Source organism: Schistocerca piceifrons, chromosome 4 (assembly GCF_021461385.2).
Source record: "Schistocerca piceifrons isolate TAMUIC-IGC-003096 chromosome 4, iqSchPice1.1, whole genome shotgun sequence".
Taxonomy (NCBI): domain Eukaryota; kingdom Metazoa; phylum Arthropoda; class Insecta; order Orthoptera; family Acrididae; genus Schistocerca; species Schistocerca piceifrons.
In genome coordinates, this window is record NC_060141.1 from 138,376,903 (window position 1) to 138,396,086 (window position 19,184).

The 19,184-nt window shown below is 39.5% G+C and overlaps 1 protein-coding gene across 1 annotated transcript in view; it reads right to left on the bottom strand.

The window, feature by feature from the left end:
• The window catches only part of LOC124796307 (cholinesterase 1-like), a 248,441-nt gene that overhangs the window by 55,768 nt on the left and 173,489 nt on the right, over positions 1-19,184 (bottom strand). The window contains exon 7 of the mRNA XM_047260433.1: positions 10,295-10,460. Within this exon, the coding sequence (XP_047116389.1) occupies positions 10,295-10,460 (166 nt within the window). The remainder of the gene's footprint in view (positions 1-10,294; positions 10,461-19,184) is intronic.

The window sequence follows — 19,184 nt, forward strand, 5'->3', positions numbered from 1 at the left end:
AAAAGAATATAAACATCGTGTTCCGCATGAACAACATTGGAGGAATTTTTTTTATGACTTAATTGAACGAATGGTTTAGCAAAATACTGAGTCATATGTTAAAACACCTTTTTGATCAGATATTGTCTGTGAACTATCTGTTTTGGGCCCTTGGGCCTGGCTGCCTCTAGCTGCCAAAGTTGGTGATCACATTTGTATGAGGTGTGCTTGTTTTTGTGAATGAATGGTGTGTGTTTCTCTTTTTCTGATGAATGCTGTGGCCAAAAGTTTTGTACAATCTTTTAATTGTGCCTGTCTGCAACTTAACATGTCATCTTAAGCACCTCAACAGGTATGGAAAGGGGAGGTTGGCAAAGCTTATAGGTGACAGCATAGGTGGGGGTGGTGGGATCACTCATGGGAAAATTCCGGTAGTTGTGGGTGTTAGAGCTGTACCTTTTTTAGATTGAAGTCAGCTGACAGGTATTCCTGCTTAAAGGAAGTCTCTCTAACAAAGAAACCACTTTCGACAAAGCTTAGGTATATGATTAATGAGGGAATTAGTATATCTCATCAAAACATACAAGGCATTAGAGATAAAGTTAGTGAACTGCTTATAGATGTTGACTCTGAAATTATTGGTATATCTGAACACTTCTTAAATAAGGAGATAATTCAGAGGCTTCCTTTACCAGGATACAGGTTGGCTGGCAGCTTTTCTAGGAGCTCTTTGTGGTGTGGAGGAGTAGCCATGTATGTGAAAAACAGTATCCCATTTGAGTCAATTGATGTTTCAAAGTACTGTACTGAAAAGGTGTTTGAATGTTGTGCAGGTGTGGTTAAATTTAGTGGAGCTAAACTTCTTACTGTTGTTATTTATAGATCCCCAGACTCCAATTTCACAACATTTTTGCTAAAGCTAGAGGAGGTTCTTGGTTCACTTTATAGGAAATACAAAAAGTTAGTTATATGTGGTGACTTCAATATAAATTGTATAAGTGATTGTGCAAGGAAAAGGATGCTGGTAGACCTCCTTAATTCATATAATCTTATGCAAACCGTATTCTTTCCAACGAGAGTGCAAGGGAACAGTAGAACAACCATAGACAATATTTTTGTTCATTCGTCATTACTAGAAGGGCATTCTGTTAGCAAAATGGTGAATGGCCTTTCAGATCATGATGCACAAATTTTAAGTCTAAAAGATTTTTGTGCTGCAACACATGTTAAATATAGTTACCAACTTTTTAGGAAAGCTGATCCAGTTGCTGTAGAGACTTTTGTAAACCTTATCAAGGAACAAGAGTGGCAAGATGTTTATAGCGCTGATACAGTAGACGATAAATATAATGCTTTCCTCAAGACTTTTCTCATGCTCTTTGAAAGTTGCTTTCCGTTAGAACGTTCAAAACAGGGTACTAGCACAAACAGGCAGCCTGGGTGGCTGACTAAAGATATAAGAATATCTTGTAGAACAAAGTGGCAATTATATCAAAATGTTCGAAACAGTCACAATCTAAATGCAGTAGTCCATTACAAACAGTATTGTAAGGTGCTTAAAAAAGTTATTAGGAAGGCAAAAAGTATGTGGTATGCAGATAGAATAGCTAAGTCTCAGGATAAAATTAAAACCATATGGTCAGTCGTAAAGGAAGTGGCTGGTCTGCAGAGACAGGTCGAGGATATAGAATCAGTGCCTAGTGGGAATGTCCGTGTTACTGATAAGTCGCATATATGTACAGTATTTAATAATCACTTTCTGAATATAGCAGGTGAACTAAATAGAAACCTAGTCCCAACAGGGAATCACATAGCGCTCTTAGAAAAAAGTGTTCCGAGACTGTTACCTGAAATGCTCCTCCATGATACTGACAAGAGGGAGATTGAATTAATAATTAAATCACTAAAGACCAAGAACTCTCATGGATATGATGGGGTATCTAGCAGAATACTGAAGTATTGTTCCATGTATGTTAGCCCAGTACTTAGCCATATCTGTAACTTTTCCTTTAGGAGTGGTCGGTTTCCTGACCGATTAAAGTACTCAGTAGTGCAGCCACTTTATAAAAATGGAGACAGGGATAATGTTGATAATTATAGACCCATTTCTATGCCATCGGTGTTTGCTAAAGTTATCGAGAGGGTTGTATATAGAAGGTTACTGCAGCATTTAAATTCATATAATTTGCTGTCGAATGTACAGTTTGGTTTTAGAAATGGCTTAACAACTGAAAATGCTATAGTCTCTTTTCTCTGCGAGGTTTTGGACAGATTAAATAAAAGGTTGCGAACGTTAGGTGTTTTCTTTGATTTAATGAAGGCTTTTGACTGTGTTGACCACAAAATATTACTGCAGAAGTTGGAACATTATGGAGTAAGGGGAGTAGCTTACAACTGGTTCGCCTCTTACTTTAAGAACAGAAAGCAGAAGGCAATTCTCCACAATATTGAGAGTGGTAATGATGTTCAGTCCCAATGGGGCACTGTTAAATGGGGCGTTCCCCAAGGATCGGTGCTGGGGCCACTGCTGTTTCTTATTTATATAAATGATATGCCTTCTAGTATTACAGGTGATTCAAAAATATTTCTGTTTGCTGATGACACCAGCTTGGTAGTGAAGGATCTTGTGTGTAATATTGAAACATTATCAAATAATATAGTTCATGAAATAAGTTCATGGCTTGTGGAAAATAATTTGATGCTAAATCACAGTAAGACTCAGTTTTTACAGTTTCTAACTCACAATTCAACAAGAACTGATATTTTAATCAGACAGAATGGGCATGTTATAAGCGAGACGGAACAGTTCAAGTTCCTAGGCGAACAGATAGATAGTAAGCTGTTGTGGAAATCCCATGTTCAGGATCTTGTTCAGAAACTAAATGCCGCTTTATTTACCATTAGAACAGTATCTGAAATAAGTGACATTTCAACACAAAAAGTAGTCTACTTCGCATATTTTCATACGCTTATGTCATATGGTATTATTTTTTGGGGTAATTCTTCTGATTCAAAAAGGGTATTTTCAGCTCAAAAACAGGCTGTTCGAGCTATGTGTGGTGTAAGTTCGAAAACCTCTTGTCAACCCCTATTCAATAGCCTGGGAATTTTGACATTGCCCTCACAGTATATATTTTCTTTAATGTCGTTTGTTTTTAGCAATATTAGCTTATTCCCAAGAGTTAGCAGCTTTCACTCAGTTAATACTAGGCATAAATTAAATCTGCATGTGGAATACACTTCCTTGACTCTTGTGCAGAAAGGAGTGCAGTATTCTGCTGCATCCATTTTCAATAAGCTACCACAAGAACTCAAAAATCTTAGCAGTTGCCCAAACGCTTTTAAGTCTAAACTGAAGAGTTTCCTCATGGCTCACTCCTTCTATTCTGTCGAGGAGCTCCTGGAAGAGCTAAAAAATTAAGCAAATTTCAGTGTTACATTCTTGATTTTCTTTATTTAAACTAACGACGTGTCAGCTGAATATGTTTCTTATATTTTATTTTATCTGTTTCTACAATCGTGTTATAATTTCATGTATTGACTCGTTCCATGACCATGGAGACTTCTCCTTAATGTGGTCCCACGGAACAATAAATAAATAAATAAATCTTTATGGTAAGTAGCAACCTATCTTTCCTAAAGTGCTGATATTACTTTATAGTAAGTAACTGAATCGCGAGGATTGCTGGCAAAAATAATATAGATGAGCACTTAGAACACTACCTAAAAATAGTATACATGGGGACTTAAAAGATGGAGATAAGATAAAACCATGCAACCAGGTGTATTTATTTACAAAGCTGTTGTAAGTATTCCCTTTTTCAGAAAAGTTCCAGGACTAGTTTTTTTAAAAAAAAATAGAACATTGCATGTACCAAGTAATGTTCCTAGTTCCTATCAAAGTAGTCCCCTTGACTATACACACAGTTGTCAACATTTGCAGAGGTCTTGGAAGCAAGTAAAGAAATTTTCAACTGCCATGCTTGTAAGTTCACTTGGCCACAGCCTGTCGGATGTCTGCAATATCTTGATGAAGCTTCCTTTCAGTCACCTTTTCACTCACGGAAACAAGAAAATCAATGCAAGGTGAGAGGTCAGGGGCATATGGTGGATATGAGATGGCAATAACAGAGCGTCTGGTCAGATACTTAGTAACAAATAAAGCATGTCTTGTATTGTCATGCAGTAAGAACTGGTTCTGAGAATGCCACAAATCAGGGCGGTGACATTGAATTGCTTGTCACAAACATTTCAAGACTTTAACTTAAAGATTTTGGTTCACTGTTTGACATGGAGAAACATACTCATGCTGAACTAATCCTTTACTATCAAAGAATGTGATCAACATTGCCTTTATTCTCGAAGGTTGTTGTTTGGCTTTTTTTGAGGCTGGTGATCCAGGACTCCACCATTTAGCACTCTGACACTTCATGTGAGGGCCATACTGGTAGCACCAACTTTCATCCCCAGAAGTAATCTGTGGCAGAAATGTGAGATCATGTCTGGCTCTGTCAAGAAATACAGCCGAAATTTCTTGTCTTTACTCTTTCTGTTCATCTGTTAGTGTGTGAGGGATGAGTTTTGCATTAAGCTTGCATTTCCCTAAATCTTCACATAAAATCTTATAACATACATCACAATTCAAATTAAGTTCTTCTGATATTACATGCATAGTTACATGATGGATGGTCTTCCTGCAATAACTGCCTTACACGCTCCACATTTTCATCAGTACATCAGTATGTGCTGTAGATGGACAACCTGTTCTTGGATCATCTTATACTCATGAAACCTTTTGTACCACTCAAAAACAAGGCTCCTTGAAAGTGCCTTGCCTGCATGTGCTTGCTTAATCATTGTAGACATTTCACTAGAGGTTTTCCTGAGGCTAATGCAGAACTTAATGTTCACTCTTTGGTCACAATCAGCATCCATTGTGCCACCGTAACTAATGTGGCAATAATCCAAACAGTGTGTTGCTAAGCACAGCCCTGCCACCTAGTGAGTTTGTGCAGAAACATGGTGAAGGCACTTTCAAGAATGTACACATACCAGGTAACATGAAACCAACATTTGTTCCTTTTTTTTTTAAAATAAAATAAAAAAAAAAAAAAAAAAAAAAAACTCTTCTGGAACTTTTCTGACAATGGGAACATATCTTAATGTAATAAGTGTATAACTGGAGGAAATATTGTTTTAAATAGGATGCTGGGATTAATACATGTAATATAGTATGAAATAGGAAATAGGGTAGGGGTACCAAGAAAGGGAAACCTACACGTTTGCTGGTTGGTTAGTTTGGGGGAGGGGACCAAACAGCAAGGTCATCTGTCCCACCAGTTTAGGGAAGGATAGGGAAGGAAGTCTGCTGTGCCCTCTCAGCAGAACCATTCCAGCATTTGCCTGAAGTGATTTAGGGAACTCTCAGAAAACATTACTCAGAATGGCCAGACATGGGTTTGAACCATCATCCTCCACAATGCAAGTCCAGTGTGCTAACCACTGTGCCACCTCACTCGGTCCTACAACTTTGTTTAGTATATATGGACAACATCTCTGTAGAAGAAGAGAGAAAAGTGTTGATAGGAAGAGAGAAGAAATGTATCTGAGGAAACAAGTGTGTAAGGTAATTTCAGTAAGTGTGCTTCTGGGTGTTCTGCTGAGTTGTGGTTTCCATTTTATATACAATATTTCAGTGACCAATCCAGCCATCTTCTTCAGGTGCTGCAAGTGCTGCCTGGTTGGAGTTTTATTTAATTCTTTACACAGCTCACTATGAAGTTGCTAGCATCACACAACAAATTAAAAAGGTTGCTCAAAATCTATATATGCCAAGACAGGTGAACTTGTAAGAATTTCCTTTAATTTCAACATGCCACTCTTGCAGACCACTGACTAGACAAAAGGAGTTTCTTTCTTTAATAATTTTGTGAGACGTTTGTGGTGGCTGCATAATTCTCCATGAAACATCAATAATAATTGTCTCATCAAAGAAACAATTGCAATTCTTTAGATTTCTTAGCACTTTAAAATCTTCTACTGTGTCTATTAATCATGGGTCTGCTCTTTGGTCTCCTGAAATTATATGGACTATACAGTGCTCTTGTGATTGCACAAAACTGCACTTCAGTAATTTAAAATTTAGATTAGCACCACTCACACATGTTAGCATGTTTCTCAATTGCACTGCAAGCTCTCTCATCATTTTTGAATATATAATTACGTCATTCAGGTATATAAGACACATTGTTGATGTTAAACCCCATAAAAGCAAATCAGCAAAACACTGCAACATGGCAGGAGCATTTCAGAGGTTAAAGGCCATCCTTAGACGTTTTTAATGCTTTTGGCTGGGTGATCCAAAGTGCCATCGATCCTTGGAAGGAGACAGATATCCAGGATCTTGACCTATTGATCTGTATAATGTGTATGCAAAAGCGATAAGTCATTTGTCTCTTTCTGGTTTTCTTGTGGACTATCACTACAGGAGAAGCCCAGAAAGAAAGTTGGAAAACTCTGTTCCAACAAATCTACAATATTTTTCTCTAGTATGGGCTGCAAAGCATAAGATATGTGATATGGCTTCTGGGCTGTAGGATTAACCTCACCCATCGGAATCTCATGGTATGTTATGGAGGTTGCTGGAAGTAATTTCCATCCTCCTATGTCCCAGATTCAGCTAGAACAAGGTGCAATGCATCCTCACCTGCCTTACACAGGAATCTCATGGTATGTTAAGGAGGTTGCCAGAAGTAATTTCCTTCCACCAACGTCCCAAATTCAGCTATAATGAAGTATAATAAACCCTGACCTGCCTTACACAGGTGTTCATGTTTGTTTTAAATTTCTGCTTTATAAGTGGACTTTACGTAAACTGTTCTTCCAGGCTGTTAATTTTACTGGTATTCTGTTATCTCATAAGCATTTACTCAATGCACTTTTGCGAATATGATATCCCAAGAAATTTTAATACCTCTGCTTCCATAATTATCTTTGCTTACTGACAAAGAGTACCCTCTTCTGGCACACTCATTCATGATAAACCAGGCTTTACATATATCTGCTTACCATCTAAAACTTCATTCATTGTTAACGGACTGCCTAAGTGAATATCTACTCCTACAAAATCTTTCTTCATCTCCATCCAAACAATTGTTTCCTCTACCACTCAATATTGTCTTGGATTTGTTTAACTTCAACATTATAGTACATGGTTAGTGGATTGCCAGAATGTGGTCATTTCTACACAACACCATCACATTGCCAAAATGGTGGACATTTCCGCATATTTGGATTTCCTACATTCAGAAGTTAAATATGCCGTGGAAATAGTATGGGAGATCATTATCTAAGATGGCATTCATACTTCAACAACACTTCAAATGTAAACTGACACATCCATCTCTTTATTTCCAATTCCACATTATGTTAGCCTACTGAGTAAATCTTTTTTTCCCAATCCTCTCCATCTACAATGTGACAGTTTGGTTCTCAACAACTAGTAGATTTAATGAACAAAACACTTCTTTGTATTCCTGTGTCAGTTATAAGGCAGACATAGTTATGTTTGCCATCTGAGTCCCACCTCTCTTACTGGATTCACTTTATGGTAGGGGAGCGACAGGCAATGGCAGAACTGCTCCCATTTGTGTTTTCTGTATTCATACTCATATACATATTCCCTCAAACGCTTCACTAACCTATATGGTTAGCCAAGCAATGCGGGAAAGTTCGAAAATATGCTTTCTCAAGTGTGATCTTTCTACAGTAAGCACATGACAATTCCAAACATTCAGAAGCTATGTGGCCTGCACATTTGCAGCAAGTGCAGCACACTTCAGCAATGAATGCACATCTAGTTTTTTTAACCCTGAGGGGAGGGAGAGGCAGGCGGGAGGAGGGAGGGAGGGGGGGGGGGGGGGGAGGTTGGGCAAACTGCCACACCCCCTCGGGTAGAAATGTGAGGCATACCCGCTTTCACAGTGTGCTCAGCAAAACACACTTCACCTTAGCACCAACCTGTGGATCAGTCCACAAACAAATGTATCCACACAGTAAACTTCTGCTTTTCTGAGAAGTACCTTATTCATTTCATTACTTTCCTTCAGGACATAAGTGTGGCATGACATAGCTCTTATATGGTCAGAAAAGCTTTCTGAAATGTTTAAAGAATTTTGGAGTTAGGTTGGAAGGTTGTCTCTATAGCAGCTCCCCTATTCTCGCCTCCACAACTATCCACTGGTCCTTTTGCAACAACATCAAATACCTTGGCATTTCTCCACCCTCCTACTAAATTAACGAAAGTGAAAGCCTCTCCTCACAACTTACATCTGGGAGCTCCTACTAACACTTCGTGAACCCATGTGGATATTTTTCCTATGTCTGTCAAATTTTGTGAGAAGGTGTGGATATTTTCACTTGGTTATCTATGAAGATAGGAACTTGTGAACACAATGCACCATCAATTACAGGCCATGACAGAGCATCCTGTGAGAATACCACAAATGAGGAAACAAGATTAGCTGCAGTCACAATGCTGTTTTGGGACATCACAATAAAAATGTCTCACTGAAGCGTTTTTGCAGGTCTCCATTCTCCATCCACAGTCACTCCATCCTCACCTACAATTCTGAATCCATCACCAGCAGTCCTTGTGATCTGGTTGTTGACATCCATTTAAACTATATGCATCAAACCAAAAAGAGGTCTCTGACAACAGCTAACAGTGCTGTCTCTGGTGGCATTATCCCCGACAGCATCCTCTCCCTAAAAGCACAGCTTGTGACTTATGTCTGCTGATCAGCTACTGGTGCAGCACACTGGGCCATGACAGGGCAGTGGCACCCAGTGTCAATGCAGCACTGGGTCATCATACTCACAACATGACCTTGTGCAAAGGTGACAGAGTTGGTGGGCAAGGTCATACAGCCTTGCGCTTGCGCAGCAGCAGCAATGCTGGGAAGACTGACACTGGTAGCCTGGACTGAATGCGCTAAGCACTCATATGCTGCACTACCACATTGAATCAGATGCTCCAGGTGATGGTTTAATATAGCCACCCATGGCATAATGAAAACAGGGGGAATCAGGCATCCCATCCTGGTGTCAGATTTGAAAACATTGTGGGCTTGTTACTGACATACACATTCTCAAAAAAGAATAAATTGTATTGATTTATTTTCTTATGGGGATCACATGATGAGAATTGCCAGGGGGCAGAAGAAAGTAAATCCAGTAGCCCCAGACCCATCTCCGAGGAGAAGTTTAGCAAAAAGACTCAGCCATTTAATGTCTGTTATGGGCAGCAACTCAGAACAAAAGAGAGTTCTGTTTTTTGGGCACTACTCCAAGAGCCCTCCATTTCATGAGTTACATGACCTTGCAGTGTGATTTGATTGACAGGTTGACTTTTCCAATGACAATTTGGCCTATTCCAGTACATACTAGTTGATTTTTTGCTGCATCAGTGGAAAGGCAACGGACTAAAAAGGTGATCTTATGTAAAATTTAAACAATAAAAATTTCTTACATTTGAGGTCTGCTGACACATTGTACAGATGCTTAGTACAAAAGTGGTATCTATATTCTTGTCATAGTATGTGTAATAATGTAATAAAGTAGTTCTTCAAAAAGAACTGAGTAATACAAATAATTTATATTCATATTCCGTAACGATGGGAAGAAGAGATTATTTTTTTACCCCTACTAATATGGACAGAGCACTGGAAAATATTGTTTGTAAATTTCATTTAGTTTTCTCTGTGCCAACTTCTGTAATTAAATCTTACATTAAAGGTAAAAATCTGTTTGTTACATTTTTACATTATGAAAACTGAAACAGCAACCAGTTTCTTTTTTTTTCAGATGGTAGGTCTACGTATGAAATACATGTGTGTTCATTTTAAAGACCTACCCCTTTATCGTAAGTAAAGTTTCGTGAATATGTTGCAAGCACTAGTAATCAGTTAACCAAATTCCATTTCAAAAATATTTCAGATGAAATGATTTGCAATTTTTTCAAAGCATCCACATTTATGTTATCACAAAATTTCAAAAAATTCTAAGAAAGTGTGCCACAGCTTATGGGCTAAATTTGTGGTTTTGACATGGAATGACCCAATATACACATAATGCACATGAAAAATGATAGCAGATCTTGTGATAGGAAAGCACTAGATAGGAATAATTCCAAGTTATTATCTTTAAAATTGTAGCACACCAAGGACAATTATACACATTTCAATTTGGAATTATGTGATGTATTTAAAGTCAGTAATACAACACAAGTACTTCAATTCAGAAAAGGAGTACTTACATACAACATTTGCAATGCATTCACCACTTAAATCACCAATCAGCAGTGGCACAGCATTTACGTTTCCACTAAGAAGAACATCTTCTGGTCTGGAACTCAGGAACGCTGTCTCACTCTCAGGCTCTATTACACCCATAAAAACCAGTGTGTCAAAACGACGCTTGTCCTGTAACACGGAGAATGATGCATTTGGAAATTGTGAGCTTTGTGAGGTTCTGTAATAATTAGAACTGAAATACACATGTATAATAAAAATAATAATGGGCATTTATATCCACACCATAAGAGGTGTCCACATGCATTTGAGGGCAGCAATTCAAAGTAAATCACATACTTATAAATATTCTAATAAGAATTAAATATTCCTTGAGAGCAATTAATACAAGCAGTTCAACAAGAAAGAGGAGAGGCTTCAGATAAATGAAGGTTGGATCCCCTTGCTGTAGCTAACAACTGATGCAGGTACTAAGGGAAAACTACAGTGGTAATGACATGCAAAAGGCCCTCAGACATTGGCACAGCAAGTACAAACAACCTCCACTAACGAATTTGATTCATTCCTAGTACCGAAAATTGAGGGCAAATCTTTGATAATACTACCCATTGGTGCTTACAAAATATCAGAAAAATCAGTATACCAGCATCAGAAGAAGAAGTCGAGACAAGAGTCAATAGGCTAAATATCTTTATAAAAGTTCCCATACAGTAACTGCACACCATGGACGATCCCTCCCAAAATTAATTTTTCTACCATGTGTTTTGGCAACTATTGTCTGCTTGTGTCTGTGTATGTGCGGATGGATATGTGTGTGTGTGTGCGAGTGTATGCCTGTCCTTTTTTCCCCTTAAGGTAAGTCTTTCCACTCCTGGGATTGGAATGACTCCTTACCCTCTCCCTTAAAACCCACATCCTTTCGTCTTTCCCTCTCCTTCCCTCTTTCCTGATGAGGCAACAGTTTGTTGCAAAAGCTTGAATTTCGTGTGTATGTTTGTGTTTGTTTGTGTGTCTATCGACCTGCCAGCACTTTCGTTCGGTAAGTCACATCATCTGTGTTTTTAGATACATTTTTCCCACGTGGAATGTTTCCCTCTATTACACTCCTGGAAATTGAAATAAGAACACCGTGAATTCATTGTCCCAGGAAGGGGAAACTTTATTGACACATTCCTGGGGTCAGATACATCACATGATCACACTGACAGAACCACAGGCACATAGACACAGGCAACAGAGCATGCACAATGTCGGCACTAGTACAGTGTATATCCACCTTTCGCAGCAATGCAGGCTGCTATTCTCCCATGGAGACGATCGTAGAGATGCTGGATGGAGTCCTGTGGAACGGCTTGCCATGCCATTTCCACCTGGCGCCTCAGTTGGACCAGCGTTCGTGCTGGACGTGCAGACCGCGTGAGACGACGCTTCATCCAGTCCCAAACATGCTCAATGGGGGACAGATCCGGAGATCTTGCTGGCCAGGGTAGTTGACTTACACCTTCTAGAGCACGTTGGGTGGCACAGGATACATGCGGATGTGCATTGTCCTGTTGGAACAGCAAGTTCCCTTGCCGGTCTAGGAATGGTAGAACGATGGGTTCGATGACGGTTTGGATGTACCGTGCACTATTCAGTGTCCCCTCGACGATTACCAGTGGTGTACGGCCAGTGTAGGAGATCGCTCCCCACACCATGATGCCGGGTGTTGGCCCTGTGTGCCTCGGTCGTATGCAGTCCTGATTGTGGCGCTCACCTGCACGGCGCCAAACACGCATACGACCATCATTGGCACCAAGGCTGAAGCGACTCTCATCGCTGAAGACGACACGTCTCCATTCGTCCCTCCATTCACGCCTGTCGCGACACCACTGGAGGCGGGCTGCACGATGTTGGGGCGTGAGCGGAAGACGGCCTAACGGTGTGCGGGACCGTAGCCCAGCTTCATGGAGACGGTTGCGAATGGTCCTCGCCGATACCCCAGGAGCAACAGTGTCCCTAATTTGCTGGGAAGTGGCGGTGCGGTCCCCCATGGCACTGCGTAGGATCCTACGGTCTTGGCGTGCATCCGTGCGTCGCTGCGGTCCGGTCCCAGGTCGACGGGCACGTGCACCTTCCGCCGACCACTGGCGACAACATCGATGTACTGTGGAGACCTCACGCCCCACGTGTTGAGCAATTCGGCGGTACGTCCACCCGGCCTCCCGCATGCCCACTATACGCTCTCGCTCAAAGTCCGTCGACTGCACATACGGTTCACGTCCACGCTGTCGCGGCATGCTATCAGTGTTAAAGACTGCGATGGAGCTCCGTATGCCACGGCAAACTGGCTGACACTGACAGCGGCGGTGCACAAATGCTGCGCAGCTAGCGCCATTCGACGGCCAACACCGCGGTTCCTGGTGTGTCCGCTGTGCCGTGCGTGTGATCATTGCTTGTACAGCCCTCTCGCAGTGTCCGGAGCAAGTATGGTGGGTCTGACACAACGATGTCAATGTGTTCTTTTTTCCATTTCCAGGAGTGTATATTCATATCATTAATTTGAACCCTGATTATATTTATAGGCATATATAGTGAGTGAAGTGTTATTGAAATAATCCTAAACAAGTAGACATATTGAGATACAATTTATCAAACATGTTTTAACAGAAACATGTAAATTTAGGAGGGAAAATTATGTCTGCCAAAGCTAGACTGACAGAGACTTTGGTCATGTGTTGCGATTTGCATTTGTGTGACTGAATGAGTGTATGTTGTCCATTCTGATGAAGGCCTCTGTGGCAGAAAGCTTTTTTTGACAGTCTTTTTGTTGCACCTATCTGTGACTCAGCATCTCCACAATGTTGTGAGTAGCAACTATGCTTTTCATAATATTATCATTATTCCATCCTGGGTTTTGCATTGTTTGAAGTTCTAATGAAAATGTGAACACATTAACATCTCTCAATTTCTTAGAAATGCACAGACATTTTCCATCTGAAAACACCTGGATTTCATAAGAAATTAGAAGCTTAGGGATAGTACTGTATGAACAATGGAAGTAAACAACATTTGAATATGCGCTGTTCATTATCAGTCACTGACAGTAACTCGCATTCAGTTGAGAGCATTGTTACTGGAAATAAATACTTTATTATGCTGTGATGGGTAATTACACAATTAAATATTATACTCCTTCTATTTAGGTGTCACAAGGACTTGAATACTCCCTTTGTCAGATAAGTTCCAGGGCAGGTCTCTTTGCTTTCGAGTTTGAAATACTAAAAAGCAACAAACATTGTTTTTATATTAGCATATATGTGTGCATCCTTGATATGATCTTGGCCATGTTTCTGTCCACACTCACAAGGAGACAGAGCTGCATTTAGCAACACACTGTTTGGGTTCTTGACACATTGGTTACAGTGACACAATGGATGCTGATTGTGAACAAAGAGTGAACATTAAGTTCTACATTAAACTCAGGAAAACCTCTAGTGAAATGTCTACAATGATTAAGCAAACATATGCAGGCAAGGCACTTTCAAGGAGCCTTGTTTTGAATGGTACAAAAGATCTCATGAAGGAAGAGACTCAGAGTAAGAGAATCCTACAACGGGTGGCCCATCTACAGCACAAACACAGGCAAACGTGGAGTGTGCAAGGCAGTGATTGCAAGTAGACCATTAAGTACTGTGTGTGTGCAATGTTAGAAGAACTTTATTTGAATTGTGTTGTGTATCATAGGATTTTATGTGAAGATACAGTGAAATGGAAACTTAATACAAAACTCATCCATCAAACATTAACAGATGAACAGAAAGAGGAAAGTTGAAGAACCTCTGATCAACTACAGGATACAGCCAGATGTGATTCCAGATTTCTATCAGAGATTATTGTTGGGAATAAAAGTTGGTGCTACCAGTATGAATCCTCACATGAGGCATCACAGTTCTGGATGATGGACTCCTGGATCACAAGCATCAAAGAAAGTCAAACAACAACCTTCAAGAACAAAGATAATGTTGATCACATTCTTTGATAGCAAAGGATTAGTTCACCATGATTACGTTTTTCTGGGTCAAACAGTGAATCAAACTCTTTACATCAAAGTCTTGAAACATCTGAGACAAGCAGTTCGAAGTCGCTGCCCTGATTTGTGCCATCCCCAGAACTGGTTGTTACTGCATGACAATGAAAGACCACACACTGTTTCATCTGCCACTCAGCAAATGGCCACACATTCTGTTATTAGCATCCCACATCCATTTGATAGGAGCTAGGATTATTACTTGGTAAGTGCAATTTCTTTTTTTAAAGAAAACCTATCCTGTAACTTTTCTGACAAAGATTAAATAAAGTACAATGTTTTATAGAAGGTGAAGCATTTTATGCAAAGAATAAATTCCCAGGGCACTATTTAATGATCGGGTTGGGGTTAGTAAGGAGACAGATACTATACACAACTCTGTCTGTGTGTGTGTTTTGTTTTCTAGCTCTGATAAAGAACCATTGGCTGAGAGATATGCATTTCTCAACGTTCTTTATGAGTTTACCATCTGTTGGTTGGCACCTCTACTAGGTTAACATTGATCAATCCCCTTGTAAACAGAGTCACATATGTAGTGATGTGGTTAGTATGTAAGACCACATACTAGTAAAATCATGGAGTCTTCTAAATCCATCAGATAATACAGTATTTGTGTGTGGCTCAATGGCTAACTGTAAGCCTTTCAATTGGACACTACTTCAGCGACTTGTGTGTCCCTACCTACCCCAGGGACTTACAGTTTACTGTGGAATCTGATCCACATGTCATTCCTGGTGATTCCTCACATCATTGAGAGGTGAAAATTAGATTAAAGGCAGACTGAAAATTTCTGTAGTCTGACGAGGATTTAATCCCTTCACCTCTTGGTTTCCAGGAATGCTCTTAACCACCAGACCATCACACCAAAAACATGTCAAATGAATGGATCACAATGTTTATAATGAAAATCAATTTCAGCTGAATTTTTATATGCCCAACTGCTGTATGCACACAAGTATTTACATTTTGACTTTGAATCCTTGTACACAGTCCTATGAACAGTCCAGAGTGCTTGTGGGAAAGTTATCAACAGGTTCACAGCTGACATAAAGCAAGAAATTAAGAATCAATATGGATACAAAAGAAATTTAAATTAAAAAAGTATTGTATTAAACAGTCCTATAAATTATCTGAGTGTCTAGATTCAAGGACTAGCTACTTGACAAGAAGTAGCACTCATTGTTTAAAGACCTCTATTCCTATAATATATAGGTGTATTTTGTTTTATGATACACTGTCCTGTCACATTAATGCAGTTACAGGGTGTTTGCTTTCAAATGTTTCATGCTGTACATGCTAACATCTTCAAGTCGGATTGAGCACAAAACATGATTCATCAGAAATGGGCACCTGTTGCCACTCAGTGGATGTCCAATTGTCGTATTGGCATGCAAATTCCAGCTTTTGTCACCAATGAACAGCAGTCAGCAGGGATTCACAAACCAGACATCTCCTGTGGAGCATACACAACAATGTTTGCTGAATGGTCATTGAGGAGACATTATTGGTAGCCTTTGGTTCATTTGGGCAGTCAGTTAATCAACAGTTGCACACCTTTTCACCCATACACATCTCCGCAGGTGTTGTTGACCCCTGTCATATATGGTACTTGCACCACAGCTGCCTCAGTGCTGGTTCTGGATAGTGCCATTTTGTCATACGTGGTTTTCTTTAACCTTGGTGGCATGCAAATAGTTTACAAACTTGGCCAGTTTGGAAACACTTCAACACTTGCCCTGCAAGTCAATGATCACACCCTTTTGGACATCAGATAAGTCACTCCATTTCCACATTACAACTACTGAACTGTTTTCCTCGCCATCCAACACACTTTATATACCCAATGTGTCTGGGTTTTGTAAATATCAGTTTCATCACATACATATTAAGTTAGGAAATGGAGATGTAATATAAATGAGGAAGCAGCAGCTTTTTCCAAAACAGGTAGTTTTCTGTTAACTTCACAATGTTCAATTAAAACCGAACAAGCAGCAATAGATTACAGAAATTTAATGGTACTTAGTAATTATTAATATAGTTTATAACAGCTGCTTAGTTTTATTATTCCTTGTCTTGTTCATATCCCTGAAGACTGTCTTTCATTAAAGGATCTATACAAAATGATGGCTAAGTGAGTGAATGTATGAACAATACTTTGGGAGCATACTTGTCAGCTGAGTTACAAAATTGTTGGCCAATACTTCCACCAGGAAGCAAAATTTCTGCACTACTGATAGACACATACAAATGTACATGCACTATCCTAGATTTTGGAATTAGTAGCTCTTTCCTTGTGGAGGACAGAGGAATACATTGGGGGAAGTTAAAAAGAAGGGCAGGTCACTCAGATTCCAGGAACTGTTGTGAGGACAAGTGGAGAAAGAGTCACTTGGGGAGGGGGGGGGGGGGGCGGACAAAGCATAAAGATAATGAAGAAAAGAGTGAGACACAATAAATTAAAAAATGATATATAATGAAAAGTTGATGACAGCGAAAGAAGAGAGAGGACAATATGTTAACAGATGTTAAACCAGATAGGTTGTCGGGATGCAGTGATGTGCTGATGAATAGGTTCCCATTGCCAGAGTTCAGAGAATCTAGTATCAGATAGGAAGATCCATGTAATCAATATTTGTAGCAGGAACTCAGGTCCCTTGAGTCACACTGTAAAGCATGTTCAGCAAGTGGGTATTGAGTGTCTCCCAAGTTCTTCTCGACCCATTCATTGTACATCTTTTACAAAAAAGTATAGCCATGTTTAAAGGTGAGTTTACACTGATCAAATTTTACAGCACTATGTGGCCACAATCACATTGCTATCAACACTACTGAAAGTGGCTGCAATACACGGCTATACTAAAGTACAGTCAGACAACATTGCCGATGCAGCATGCTGTTCCAGGTAGTTACCAAAATATTTGCTCAACCAGGCCACATCTACAACTGTCCTTGTCTGTTAATGCTTCTCTCTCACTATCAGCTTTAATTAATCTTTCTCATGCTGACAATACTGCAGTGTCCAGTTATGTAATTAGAGCAGTCAAATAACGTAATTTCCATTCAGTCTGAATGATGTTGCATAGTTGATTTGTTAATTGTCAACTGGAATGTAGAAGTGGGCAAATGGGACAACCGTGAATTCCATAAATATAATACACACATCTACAATCAGCACTGTCAAACACAAAATGTAATACATGAAAAGGCCAAAATCTGAAAAAGACATTGTCACTGCTACCAACATAATAGCGAATTTTCAGTAGTGCATCATAATTGCATTCCACATAGTTTCTTATGGCTTCTAAACTTGTTCTGAAATTTCATTACATGTGTTTCCATGTTCATTGTCACCAACTTGGGAAATGTCTTTTTTTATTGTGTCTTTGTACATACTACTTTTCATGTCCAGTGACTCTGATTGTAGATGTATCACACATTTATGAAATTCATGGTTTATCACTGTACTGGTGCACCAAATTTAAATATTGTCATAAATAACTGATATTATTTCAGATCTACTCAACAAGTGGCGGCAGAACACACACACAAAGGAAGGTTCCAATCAGGAAGGCTTTTGGAGCCAGGGGCTCCTTCTTCAGGCAGAAGGGTTGATGAGGAAGGAAGAAGGGTGATGGAAAAGTACTGGAGAGATCTAGGAAAAGGGGGACATTTGGGAAAGTCACACAGAACAGCAGTCAGGGAAGGCTTACTGCACAGGATGAGAAGAAAAGATTAATTGTTGGGGATTGCATCAGACGAGATTTGAAAACCTGAGAGCTTAAAGGTGGAAGACATAGTAATATGCAAGACAGAGATTACTGCTTAAACATCATCCATGAGTTAATACGAGACTTGCAGGCCAAGGGTTGAAGTGTTTCCAAACTGGCCAAGTGACTGACAATGAACAGCTCATACAGATGTTGGTTACTTCCTTTGTCCATATAGTACTATCCTTAAGCTTCTAATTGCTTATGAAATCCGTGTGTTTTCAGAGGGAAAATGTCTGTATATTTCTAAGAAATTGAGAGATGATAATGTGTTCACATTTTCATTAGAACTTCAAACAATAGAAAATCCAGGATGGAATAATGATAATATTATGCAAAGCATAGTTGCTACTCACCACATTGTGGAGATGCTGAGTCACAGATAGGTGCAACAAAAAGACTGTCAAAAAAAGCTTTCTGCCACAGAGGCCTTCATCAGAACAGACAACATACACACAGACAAACACGCAAACACAAATCACACACACATGACCATAGTCTCTGGCAGTCTGGCCTTGGCAACCATAATTCTCCTTCCTAAATTTACGTGTTTCTCTTAAAACGTGTTTAATGAATTGTGTCTCAATATGTCTACTTGTTTAGGATTATTTCAGTAACATTTCACTCATTATATATGCCCATAAATGCGATCAAATTTCCTATTTTTATTGAGAGTTTATTTATATTAAAATATTAAAAAGAGACTTAATTATATCATGATCTTCTGTCCTATATAATATATATCATTATTTGATGTAGCCTCAGAACAAAGACATAATTTTAAGTCTTACAGCTACTGCTTTAAGATCTCTCATTGTGATCAGAACCATCTTATAGAGGCCATCTTGGCAAAAGTGTTATATCTCAAGGAAGAACATCTTTGGAATCTCTGGATTTGGACAGAATTTGGCACAATATCCCTCAGGAGCGCATCCAATGGCTCTGTCGATCAATGCCAAGCCAAGTAACTGCTTACATAAGGGCCAGAGGTGGCCCAAGTTGTTATTGACTTGCTCAAGTTGCAAAGATCTTTCTCTTGAATAAATCATCCAATTATTC